The sequence below is a fragment of the Capricornis sumatraensis genome, chromosome 18 (assembly GCF_032405125.1).
Source record: "Capricornis sumatraensis isolate serow.1 chromosome 18, serow.2, whole genome shotgun sequence".
Lineage (NCBI taxonomy): Eukaryota > Metazoa > Chordata > Mammalia > Artiodactyla > Bovidae > Capricornis > Capricornis sumatraensis.
The window spans coordinates 13,807,378-13,820,660 of NC_091086.1; the positions used below are offsets into that span (position 1 = coordinate 13,807,378).

The window sequence follows — 13,283 nt, forward strand, 5'->3', positions numbered from 1 at the left end:
ACTCATATCTCTGAAGTCTATATCATCCGGTTTGATCACAAGTCTATCTAGAGAGTTCTTCCTGTACAAATACAAGACTTGCTCATCTTTTCTCCTAGCAAGTGAAGTGATAAGAACTACCTTTAGGACTGGCTGAGAGACGCTGGAGGAATAACAGTTTGAACGGCTGTGATCCTAAATTGCCAAATCACTTTCAGCTGTGAAGTAAACATTAGAAACTGCCTACAGGCCTGATAACTTTCCATGCATTGGCTCAGGCAAACCAGTGTACGGTTTGTAGGTCATTTGTCTTCCAGTTTTTATAACCCATAGAATAAGTAATTTCTTTTCCCTTCCTCCATGCTGCTTATCTCCCTAAGGCAGATGATGTGAATGTATATAGTCACTGAATACATTCAAGATTTTCCAGACCACAACTTTTTTTCCCCTTCTCTCTTCTTCAAGTGTAGAAAGGTGGCCATGTTAGGTAGAAAAGATACAGGAAAACAGCATAGGTGGATGACAGAATGGCCAGATGGAGTTCTCTCTTTTCTCAGTCCTGCCTGCTGAGCAAAGCTATTTGCAAAGACATGTAAACTTTGCTGTCCCCCCACCCCCTGTTTAAGGACACTCTGCATTTTCTGAGTGGTAAAGACGCAATAGAAACAGATGGCCTGTTCTTAGCTCAGCGGCTTCCTGTGGCAAAATCTCCAGCCAACCAAATGAACTGAGGACATGTGTTATTCCTAGGCAGGGTCATCTAGGTACAGGTCCCTGTAGGTTTGGTAAGTAACTGAAATAAGAAGGAAGTACTTCTCTTTAATGAGAAAAAGTGTATAATCTCTTACACAGAACACCCGCCCCCAACCCAGTCCCACCTTCCAGGGCAGATATTAACATTTGGTCTTCAGAACCAACCTGCTCGTTTTTGACCCGAAGTCCAGAAAGATAAAGCGCTAGGAGGAAGTGCCTCCAGAGGTTGCACTGATTACCTTCCCCCACACCTTGCCGCAGGCTAAGAAAACATGTTTTTAAAAGACATCTGTGCAATATAACACGTTTACCTCTCTCGGCTTTTCAGCCCCTATCTCCAATATCTGCGGCCTTTCTCTGTCTGGTCTTCGCTGATTTTTATCCACATCTTTAGGAACCAGTGGTGGGCAGGCAACGTACCCGGTCTCTTTACCTTGCAGCTGGTAGACCCCCTGCACGTGGGTCTGACCGGTAAGCGATCTGGCCTCTCTGGCTTTGTGGAGCAGTCTGGAGCCGCGACTCTGCATAATAAGTTAAAATATGAAGCAGACCTGTAAAGGCTCCTGGTGAAGCTGACGAGTTAATGCGAACAAAGGACTTCAGAGGGCACTGTCTTCCTTTGTTTGCAAGGAGCGAAATTTCTCAGCACGAATACCTGGAGGGACCGTGCTTAAAGGAAAGTGGGGTTAAAGGACCGAGAGGGCCTTGATTTCTAGTCTCTGGATTCGGGGCGCGCCAGGGGGAGCCTCCTCTGCTTCTTAAACCATTTCTGCCATTAATATTTAAAAGAAAGCTGGGAAGTGGGGATCTCCACTCTAGCTATAGGGCTAGGCCATTGCAAGTAGCCGTGTGCCCTCGAGCTGGACAATTCACTTCAGATCTCCCTGGACCTCAGATTCCCAATCCGTAAAAAAAGAGGGCGGGGGGCTGGACCGGTAATCTCTACAGTTCATTCATATACTTTATTCCAAATGTCCAATAAAAAGAAAACCAGGCATTTCAGCTCTCCGTGGAAAGACAAGCCCTTGGTACAAAGATCAAAAATGGGTTTCATAAATAGTGATTGCCGTTCGAGATTTTCTAATCACTTTTCCTTTTCGTGGCACGCGGCGCTTCAAACGTGTATGGGCTGAACCATTTCTCTGCTGAACTCCTACCCAACACAACCTAGCGATAAAAGATAGGAAAGGGCCAGGTCTGAGGGGGCGATTAAAGGTTTATCTCTACAGAGAGGTGGCGGCGTGGCCACTCCTTGGAGCAGTTGGTTTTGAATCAAGCGGCCACAGCGATTGGCTGCAAAGCACGTGGTGCGCGCTCCTCCGGACAGCGCCCGGCTGCTGCTGCCTAGGGCGGCGTGGGGCAGATTCCGGCCGCGGGTGCCGCACCCGCGGCGAGGGTGCGGGAGGACGTGGGGGCAGGAAGCGCCAGGGGCTCGAGTCTTTCCGGCCCCCTGCCCTACAGAGGGGCCCTACAGCCCGGCTTTGCCCAACCTGCGGAGTGCCTACAGTGTCCAAAATTGTGTCCAAACCTCGCCACTGTCCTCTTTCCAGGTATCTCGCCCAGCGGGCAGGCTGTGTGCGCCCAGGGCGCGAACCACTAACACCCGTCTCGCCTCTTGTCTCTCTTTGCTGAGCCTCACGTCGGCTCCCGCAACGCGGAGCACACACCTGGGGGGCCGCGCTGTCCCCAACCACCCCAGAAGGGTCCCTCAGCACCGGACTCTGCTCAAGACACAGCGACCCAGGAAAACTTGTTTTACTCGCGATTCCCGAAGGTTGCAGCTGCTCGTGGCTGAGATTTCGCATCCTCTTTGTCTCTCTCTCTCTACTTGCCACAGCCCCCTCCCCCGCTTCCTCTCTCGATTAACTCCCCCGACACGCTCTCCTCCCCTTCCTCCTCCTCCTCCTCCGCCGGCCGCTTTCACGCGCTTCCTCCCTCCCTCCCCTGGTGTCACTTTTTGCCTACGCGCCCTCTCCCCTCCCCTCCCCTCCCTCCCCTCCCTCCCCTCCCCGTCTCGCCGCTTATAGCCGGGCGCTGGGCTGCCGGGCGCAGACTGCTCGGGCAGCCGGAGAGGAGGCGGCGCGGCTGAGGCGCTGCAGAGACCGGGTGGAGACGCCAGGCGGCCGCCGGCGCGCACAGCTCTTTCCAGCTCCCTCCCCCGAGCGTTCAGCCCGCCTCCTTCCGCGGCGCCTGCGGCCGCTGGCTCCCTCTTCCCTCCCGAGCGCCCTCCGGGAGCTGCTCCGCGGGTGGCAGGCACAGAGTCCGTGACCTGGGAATCGTGAGACCGCGGCGATCAGCCCGCGGTAACCAGCCGGCGAGCCGGAGCCCCATGCGCGCTCCTTTCGCCGGGGCAGTTGCTGTTGCTCCCTGGGGCTGAGACGTCTGATCCGTCGCCTCCCCGCCGGGTTACCGAGGCCAGACCCAACTAACTGGTTGTGCACTGTGGCCGGCCGCCACTGCTGTAAGTCTCCGCCACCGCCGCGGACCTGTTGCGGGCGCCGTGGGTGTCAGGGTCTGCCTGTGTGTGTGTGTGCGCGCGCGCGCACCGCGGAGCCTGGAGCTCCGACCTAGGTGGCGGTGGGGAACTGTTCTCGGGCGGAGACCCCGGCCCGCCGCTGCGCTCCTCTGGCAAGCAGAGCCGGGCACTGCCCGAGGGACCTCCGCTGCGCCGCCGGGACGAGCCGCTGGGGAGAGAGGAGCTCAGCCAGGATACGATCGACACCCCCCCGCGCCCCGCCGCCCCACTCCCCTCCGGGGGAAAGGGGTATGCCTAGCGCGCGGGATGGCTTGTTCCCCTTGCAACCCTACGCGGCACTGGGGTCACGCACAGACACCCCTAGTGAGGGCATCTTCACTGCGGCCAGATGTCTGTGGGGAATGAATGAAAACTGCTTTCTAAAAAATTATTTTTTTTGTCATTCAAGTTGTTTAGCCTTAACATGGTTAGTTTCGAAGGATAGGAATCGGTAGGCGGGGTGGAGTTGAACCACTGAACTTGGTGTGTATCTGGTGTCGCCCACACGGGCATGTGTTAGCGTTACAAGTGCTATAGAGGACTCTATGGTAAAATGCTTTTCTTGTTAACAGTCTCTTTATAGTGTTGTCCCTTTGTTATCAATAATGTTAATTGCCTGAGAAAATCTGCCTAGTTTCTCCTTCGATGGCCTGGAGATCAGGTTCAAAACTTAAAGAAATGTGACGCGCTGCTAAGTATTGGAGGCTGAGATCCTGGTTAAAGAGCATTAAGTGAACTGAAGTTACTGTAGCCAGAATTCCTTTTGATGTTCACTGGTAATAGCAGCCCTTTTCGCCTTCTTTGTAGAGGCAGGTTAAGTATATGTGTGCGTTTTTTGGCCACTTACTTGGCATGCAAATATTATTTCTCTGGGGGCTTAAAAAATGCCAAAAGGATGATTCATTCTGTGTTGAAGGTGTGTTTAGAGTCTGTGTACGTGGTTTCTGCTGATGTTTTCATGTTTCATACTTTTAAACCAAAAGACAAGTTGTCTCCCTTGGGTCTTCAAGTGTACCTTTTAATCAAATATTCCTGCGAGATTGTTGGATTTTGACTGTGACACACTTCTCCATCTGGGTGGCATCCAAGATGACGGGCTAGGCTCTTCTGCTGGCTTTTGAACCTACTTGGGAAATCCAGGGGCATAAACACAGGCTGTAAAGAGATGCAGATCCTATATCCCAGTCTTCTAAACTGTTATGTTAAGTATAAGCCTGGCTATGAGTGTTGTTTTACACTGCTCAGGGAAATGCCTTCTGGGCCTGGTGGGTGTGATTCCAGCTCAATCTGCAGGCACTTTGGTGCTTCTGTACCTTGTGCAAGAGCCTCATTCTTCTGTCAGCTGCATTCACGCTCAGCCAGAAAGAAGGCAGCTTTTTTTTTTTTTTAAATTGAAATACAGTTGATTTACAATGTTGTTAGTTTCAGGTATACAGCAAAGTATTCAGAATACACACACATTTATGAATTCTTTTCCATTATAGGCTATTGCAGGACATTGAGTATATATGCTGTACAGTAGGTCCTACACTATACAGTAGGGCCTTGTTGGCTGTCTATTGTATATATAGTAGTGTGTGTATTTTAATCCCAAACTCCTAATTTATTCCTCCTTTCCCCCTTGGTAACCATAAGTTTGTTTTCTATGTGTGTGTCTATTTCTGTTTTGTAAATAAGTGCATTTCTATCTTTTTTAAAAAAGGTTTTACATTTGCGCAATATCATATGATGTTTGTCTTTATCTGACTTACTTTGTGTGATAATCTCTAGGTCCATCCAAGGGAGGCAGGTTTTGAGATTGCTTTGGAAGCATTCGTTAAAAAAAAAAAAACATTAAAAAGCATAGCTACTCATTTGGAATTCTTGCAGGTTTCTATATAAGGCATAAGAGTATTTATACCATTTTTTGAGGTTTAGGCTAAAACTCTTCTTCAAAGTACTGAAGACTGAATGTGCTCATGCTCATGTGACTACAGCAGTTGAACAGCAGGGATGCTAATTCAGGTTTTGAACACATTGGAGAACCTGGTGCATTTACATAGGGTCCTGTCAGTTGCTCTTCGGAGCATTGGGCCTTGGGTGACATGGACTAGACCTTAAGAGGCTTAGCTTGACATAGGGGTGATGCTGGCCTCTTCACCATTTGTCACAGCTCAGGTCACTGTGGAGACTGATGGGTGCTTCCTAAAGTCTTAACACCAGAGCCATAGGACTCTGTTGTTTATTTTCTTCCCCAGTAAATCATGGTTACTCATGATGAAAAGTTACATGCCTAAAATAAAAGAAAACAAGTTGCAACTCCTAATATATGAGACCAGTGAGTCAAAGGCACCTGCCTCTGTTGTTCTCTGTGCCTCCGCTGGTCAGGTTGAAGGAAACAAGGCTGGTAAGGACTAGCTGTTCCCTGTTTGGAACAGATACTGTATCAATGCAGTTCACCGTCCTGGAATAAACAGCTTCCCTACGAATCCTCTGACAGGCGGGTTCCTGGAGCCTTTATTCCTTTGACTTAACAGAAGGGTAGGGTTAAAAAGGAAGAAGATAATTCAATTTTTGAAGATAGGTGATAGGCATGTCCTGTATCTTTAGCTTACACTTTGATTACTGAGGAAAGCCAAAGAGTCGATTCGGTTCTGCTATAATTCCCATTTAGATACTGAGGAAAGCACTGTAGTCGACAAATAAATTCTAGAGTGACCGTAAGTTAACAATGGCTGGCAACACACATACACACACACACACGTGTGTATGTGTGTTTTGATTTAGATAAAGTAACATCTGCATTCTGATCTCCCTATATGCAGATGCCAGCATTTGCAGGCACCCAGGGATGGCCCTGGTGATCCCTGTGTAATCGAGAGAGAGCAGTGGATACACGCTTTGTTCTTGAAGCTGGTTTTCTAAGAACTAACTTAAAGCAGGGAGAATAGAACATTGGAACTCCTGAGTTTGCTACTCAAACTAGTCTTTCTTTTCTGGGCACAAATCCCCATTTTGGAAGCTGGCCAGAGCAGAAAAGGTGGGTGGTAATTGGGGCCAGAGTCTATTCTGTGTTTCCAGGATAGCTTGCTGATCAGTATATGGTCGTGTTTATACTGGGGCTCTTTTAGGACTGAAGTGGTAGAGGTGTCTGGTTAGAAATGATTTGTAATGTTAAGTAAATGTTTGGTCACTTCAGAAGTTGGCTTACACCTGTGGCTTTAGTGTTACATTTCCCATTTACTGTACCTACACTTTAGTAAAGACAGTGGGTATTACCAAAGGAATTCTTAATGGAATTAATTAGTAGGTATTTGTCTTACACATGGCTTTATGTTGCATAGGGCATTAAAACTTGTGCCCATCCCGGCGTTACGAGAGCTGGAGGCCTGGCACTGCAAGTGACCAACCCTGAATCAGCTGGACCAGGGCAGGGACCTGTGAGAATGAGAGCTTGATCCTCTTGGCTTTTGCTGACTTACATTCTCAAGGACTTCAACATCCTGAAAGTTGGCAATCAGGTTTTCCAAGATGAACCTGCTCTTGAGCAGTGACTTTTTTTTTTTTAAACAATGTATAGGTTACATAGCTCAACAGTAGTGTAAGTGCCTTTCTTTATCAGTAACTGTCTCTGGCTTTGGATGGGCCTGGCCAGCCATCATTCAGATTAGTAGGCAGCGGGGCCCACAGCGCAGTGTTCTGTTCCCTCGTGTCTTTTGTCTTCTGGTTTCGACTGGGGCTTTGGCTCGGCTGTTCCGCACACTGGGAGCATCTCTGTTCAGTAGTTGTGTCTGGTTTTTTGCAGGAGTGGAAACAATGTCTGTCAGTGTGCACGAGAACCGCAAGTCCAGGGCCAGCAGTGGCTCCATCAACATCTACCTGTTCCACAAGTCCTCCTACGCAGACAGTGTCCTCACTCACCTGAACCTGTTGCGCCAGCAGCGCCTCTTCACTGATGTCCTTCTCCACGCGGGCAACAGGACCTTCCCTTGTCACCGGGCAGTGCTGGCTGCGTGCAGCCGCTACTTCGAAGCCATGTTCAGCGGGGGCCTGAAAGAGAGCCAGGACAGTGAAGTCAACTTCGACAATTCCATCCACCCGGAAGTCTTGGAGCTGCTCCTCGACTATGCCTACTCCTCCCGGGTCATCATCAATGAAGAAAATGCAGAATCGCTCCTGGAAGCCGGCGACATGCTGGAGTTTCAAGACATCCGGGATGCATGTGCCGAGTTCCTAGAAAAGAACCTGCACCCCACCAACTGCCTGGGCATGCTGCTGCTGTCTGATGCGCACCAGTGCACCAAGCTGTATGAGCTCTCCTGGCGGATGTGTCTCAGCAACTTTCAGACCATCAGGAAGAACGAAGATTTCCTGCAGCTGCCCCAGGACATGGTCGTGCAGCTCTTGTCCAGTGAAGAGCTGGAGACCGAAGATGAAAGGCTTGTGTACGAGTCTGCAATTAACTGGATCAGCTACGACCTGAAGAAGCGCTACTGCTACCTCCCAGAGCTGTTGCAGACGGTGCGGCTGGCACTGCTGCCGGCCATCTATCTCATGGAGAATGTGGCCATGGAAGAACTCATCACCAAGCAGAGGAAGAGCAAGGAGATCGTGGAAGAGGCCATCAGGTGCAAACTGAAAATCCTGCAGAACGACGGTGTGGTGACCAGCCTCTGTGCCCGGCCCCGGAAAACTGGCCATGCCCTATTCCTCTTGGGAGGACAGACTTTCATGTGTGACAAACTCTATCTGGTCGACCAGAAGGCCAAAGAGATCATTCCCAAGGCTGACATCCCAAGCCCGAGGAAAGAATTCAGTGCGTGTGCAATTGGCTGCAAAGTATACATCACTGGGGGGCGAGGGTCTGAGAATGGAGTCTCGAAAGACGTCTGGGTGTATGATACCCTGCATGAGGAGTGGTCCAAGGCGGCCCCCATGCTGGTGGCCAGGTTTGGCCACGGCTCTGCTGAACTCAAGCACTGCCTGTATGTGGTCGGCGGGCACACTGCCGCCACTGGCTGCCTCCCAGCCTCCCCCTCAGTCTCTCTGAAGCAAGTGGAACATTACGACCCCACAACCAACAAATGGACCATGGTGGCTCCCCTCCGAGAAGGGGTCAGCAACGCCGCAGTGGTGAGTGCCAAGCTCAAGCTGTTTGCTTTTGGGGGTACCAGTGTCAGTCATGACAAGCTCCCCAAAGTTCAGTGTTATGATCAGTGTGAAAACAGGTGGACGGTCCCAGCCACCTGTCCGCAGCCCTGGCGTTACACGGCGGCAGCTGTGCTGGGCAACCAGATTTTTATTATGGGGGGAGATACTGAGTTCTCCGCCTGCTCTGCATATAAATTCAACAGCGAGACTTACCAGTGGACCAAGGTGGGAGACGTGACGGCAAAGCGCATGAGCTGCCACGCCGTGGCCTCCGGAAACAAACTCTACGTGGTTGGAGGGTACTTTGGCATTCAGCGATGCAAAACTCTGGACTGCTACGACCCAACACTGGACGCGTGGAACAGCATCACCACAGTCCCGTACTCACTGATCCCTACTGCGTTTGTCAGCACCTGGAAACATCTGCCTTCTTAAATGCCTTGCATCCTGGAGAGGGTGAGCGTGAGGTAAGTCAGCTTAGCTGTAAGTATCTGTATAGTTGAGAGAGCTGTTTAAGCTCGTACATGGAATAAGACAGGCTCCATATAGCCCATCCTATAGAGGTACCACACAAACTATACCAATAAAAGCACTTGCACCCCAAAGCTTAAACACTTGTGTTGACCACAGCTGCAACACGAGCCAACCCCCCGCCCCGCCCCTGCCCCAGATCATCAGCAAGTGGTTCTCAGCCTCTACTGAGCTTCAGAATCTCCCAAGGAGCTTTCCAAAATCTGCACACCCCAGAGGCTGGATTTGTTGGGTCTGGATGGGTCCTAGGCATTCGCATTTTTAGAAAGTTCTTCAGTGGTTCTAATTATGAGCTGGTTGGGAACCCTGACCTATGTTAATAATGCCAGCTGATGTCTTCTGAGCCTTCCCCCTTTGCTGGCTGTTGGGCTCTATGTTTCACATGGATCTTTTCATTTGGTCCCCACAACAACCCTGTGGGATATTATTACAGGATCACTTTATAGATGAGAACACCTGATGTACAGAGGGGTTGAGTAAGTTGCCTGAGGTCATAGGGCTCAGCAGGCAGAAAGGTTGGTCAAGAGTTCAGCCCAGGCAGTCTGGCTATAAAGCGTAAGCACTTCAGCTCATGCCTAAAGGGCATTTAGTACCCTTCACGCTGGTATCACCCCAGGAGATAATTGTTGATATTTAAACTGAGCTTCCTCAAACCCTTTTTGGAATGAAGTAGGGTTTCAAAAATTGAATGCTGAAAATTATTTCCAGTGTATTCTGTCCAAAATTAATTATTAGCTTATTTAAAATGTCCCCCCGCCACCCCCCCCCCATCCCCAAACTGCCCCCTTTAGGGCATTTACTAACTTTCATGAAATCTGGGTCTGTCCTTGGGAAAAGTTGCACATGCATTGTATGAGCTTGTCTGATGCATGGACACAGAGCCATCCAAACCACCCTCCCTGCAGCTTTTCAGAGTTAATCATTCAGGCTGACCCCATTGTCAGGGTGAACAAGAGTTGTGTTTCTGTGTCATATATCTGAGTACATAATGGTTGTCTTGTGTACTTAAGAGTATATCATACTCTTGGTTCAAATAATTAATAGGCCTTCGCAGTTCAGGGTTCAGGGAGCTAATGGCTGCCTTGCTTGCTTGTAAAGCACTCTCAGGATTGGCCCCGAAGTCACTTAAACATGTGTAAGCGTAGCACAGGGCACATAGAATAGGTTGATTTGTTTTGGTGACTAGACGGCTCATTACTAATAATAAGAGGATGAAGTTTAAGAATCTGCTTTGGAGGAGCTGCTTGTGATAATGAACTCATTACTTGGAAAGGTTTGGTTCTGTGTTTAGTATGTTTCATACCTTTCAAGGGGACCATCCAGCAAAGAGGGGGTTTGGACTCTTCATTTGTCTTCTCTTTCCTCATCTCTTACAGCTTGTTTAGAAACACCAGTAAAATTGACCTCCCTTTCACATGTAATCTTTCTGTTTCTTTCATTTCTTCTTCATCTCCTCCCGCCTGTTACAGGTGGTACAGTTCTTAGTAACGTAATGTTTACCTGTACTGAGACACCATCAGGGGTGCAGGACTGTCCTCTGGGGAACAAATAGGGTAACTGTTCCAAACCAAACTGGTTTTTGCAGCCTTGCTGTCATCTCAGTAATCCTGAATAAACAAATGCTCTGAAAGGGGTTATGTCATTTGCAATATAAATGCATTACTCAACTCTAAAGCAAGTTTAAAGAACCTTCTAGGCAGAAGCATCAATTAACAGCATGCTAAATTGGGTGTTAGTCCAGAATTGACTATATTTGCATAGGAGAGCCTTAAAAATTGCCAGTGACAGTGGCGATACTTCCAAGTGGTAATTGGCTTGGCATCATTGGAGCAAGATAAGGAACTGGAGGCAGAAAGAGAGCGACCACGTGTGTCTGGTTCTAGCCTTCAGCTGTGGAGTCTGGACCTCTCTGCACTTCAGACTTCCCCTTTGTTAAATGAGTGATTCGAATTGTGCTTTCCTTGAGATCTGTCCCAGTTTAGACTTGGATGAATTGATAAATGAAAAAAAGCAAAGAAAGGGGTAAAAATACCTAGCCCATGTCTGTGTTTTCTTTCCTCCCTTCAATTTAGACCTTACCTCGAAGTGGAATTAGCTTTATGTGTTGGGGGACAATGAGGTTTCTATGACTGTTACCTGCTTGTTATCTCTATACTTCATTTTTGGTACCTTCTTTCTCAGCCCAGAGTGAATATGTTAGCAAACACTTGAATTCACCCTCTCCTGGGTCTTTGAACCTATTTAATCACACATGTCCGGCCCCTGGGAAATGGAGCAAAAAAAGTGTTGGGTTATATTCGAAACATATCCTCTCCACTCTTGGTGTTATTAGCCAGAGTCAAGCACAGGATAAGCAAATTTGAGGGGGCTGGATTTGCCTTTTTAAAGGACGGTGTGGGCCTGATCAAAGCCACTCTTGCAGTTTCCGACGGGGAGAATGTTGGTTTAAATTTTTAAAGTTTACTGCACACCAGATAATGTTAAAACACTTAAGCCGGATGGAGTGACTTAAAAGAAGTACTGTGTAGGTATCAAACTTGAGCTGCAAGTGCTTCCGGGACCTGGCTTTGCCTTCCAAATGTAGGTGCTATCTGAATTAATACAGTGTTAACACAACGTTTCCCTCTGCCTGAAAGCTTATCCACCAAGGTGATTTTAACTCTTTGTTGCTGCTCTGTCAGCCCTGGGAGGGACAGAAAGGAAATGCCTTTGATTTCACTGCGTGTTCATGATGCTCTGTGGCCCCAGCTTGACAACACTTGGATTTTGGTTCGCTTTGTTCCCTGCTCCCCTTTCTAGAGGTGTTTTTGTTTTGGGTTTTGTTTGTTTGTTTGTTTTTCTGTTTGAGTATGCAACATCTTGAAATTTCATATTATTACAAGATACATTCTTTTGGCCTCATGTTGATGTATAGGTTCCAAGGAGCTGGGGGTGGGGGATGACACCGTAGTCTAAGGAATGTCTTGAAAGCTTGAGTCACTGTTTTGAAATGGAAGAAACAGCTAATGGAATGAATCAGACTTCTGAACACAGGAGAAAAAGAAGGACTCTGTGAGTGATGAGCGGCCGCTCCTGAATTCCCTTTGTCTCTACTTGGAATTTCAGCATTGGGGCTGCAGATTCCTATGCTAGGGCTGGAAATGTGCTCCGAGACCAGATAGGGGGAGCTTTTCAAAGACAAAAGCCCTCTGCAAACTCTCCTTATGTAAAATTAGACTTAACCAAGTGTGAAGGATGGGTGGTGTGAGAAACCACCAGCTCCCATGAAACCTGCAAGCTTGTGCTCACAGCACCTTGAATTGATGATCGGCGGGCGGTCAGTCCTGTAGGTGATAATGCTGAACGCTGCGTGCCACAGCCCGAGTCTCCTAAGTGTGGACTGATGGACTTGGAGAATAGACTCCAGCCTTGGCTGCTGAGGCCTGGTGTGCTGTCATGTGAAAAGAAGCGAGGCTGACTTCTGCCATAATGAATAGCAGAGATGCATTTAAATAAGAGGATTAATATGTCTGCTTTCTATATGGTGAATAAACTTAATTTGGAATCCTTTATGGTAAATGGGCCAAAGAGGGTGGGGGTGAGTTGGCAAAGGAATCTCTTGTGATCACTTTACAGTGGCGCTGTTTAACCATGGAGAGGAATTACGCATATCAGAAGCAGAAGATGTAATAGCACCTAGGTGTATAGGTTTGATTTGCATGTATGTATGGTTAATCAGGAAGTGAGGATCTTTTCTGTGGACACCATTGTTTTTGCTGGAGCGTCTGCCTGCATGAATGCACAAGTGTACTCTTTTAAGTCTGGCATTTTAAATGTCTTTGCACATTGCCTGCCAAATGTGTAATTAAGACCTTTAGAAGCAATATTGACCAGCTCTGTCCTGAATTTAATTTTTTTTTTTTAGATTTGAGACTAACAAAAAAATCTTCCTTCTCTTCTATTTTAGCTGACTCCATCCCTCGATGAGACAAGATGCGATTTCTACTTTAGAGAGGCCAAATCGAATGAAAGACAAGAAAAAGGAAAAGAAGTGGCTACAAGACTCGCATCCGATCCACTGCACCTTGTAAATGCTTCTAACTGGACATGAAGGAAGGGGGTGGGGGAGGGGGTGGGATTTTCAGTGCAAGTAACACATGGTTTAAATATGAATGAACAAACCTGTGATCTAGTCCTTGTCTTGTAATTGTGGATTAATGTCAGCATTAATCAGCTTCTCAAAGGGAGAGAAAAGCCAGCCCTTTTTCCTTGCTGTACCATATTCAGCATTTGATTTTCCATGGGTTCCACCACTTATGTGTAAAATTTGAAATGGTTGTCACCTCTCTCTGAGGAGCAAGCTTGAAGTCTCCATACCAGCTGCTGTTGGAGATTT

The 13,283-nt window shown here is 48.1% G+C and overlaps 1 protein-coding gene across 1 annotated transcript; it reads left to right on the forward strand.

Moving 5' to 3' along the window:
- The first annotated feature begins 3,090 nt into the window (after positions 1 to 3,090).
- On the forward strand, positions 3,091 to 12,984 carry ENC1 (ectodermal-neural cortex 1). The gene is made up of 3 exons (XM_068990723.1): positions 3,091 to 3,193; positions 7,032 to 8,844; positions 12,855 to 12,984. Exon 2 carries the CDS (start codon positions 7,043 to 7,045, stop codon positions 8,810 to 8,812), a length of 1,770 nt encoding a protein of 589 aa, XP_068846824.1. The 5' UTR covers positions 3,091 to 3,193; positions 7,032 to 7,042; the 3' UTR covers positions 8,813 to 8,844; positions 12,855 to 12,984.
- The last annotated feature ends 299 nt before the right edge of the window (positions 12,985 to 13,283 follow it).

What these genes read in the sequence shown, in the direction of transcription:
- ENC1 (XM_068990723.1), top strand. Translation starts at nt 7,043, where the DNA reads ATGTCTGTCAGTGTGCACGAGAACCGCAAGTCCAGGGCCAGCAGTGGC.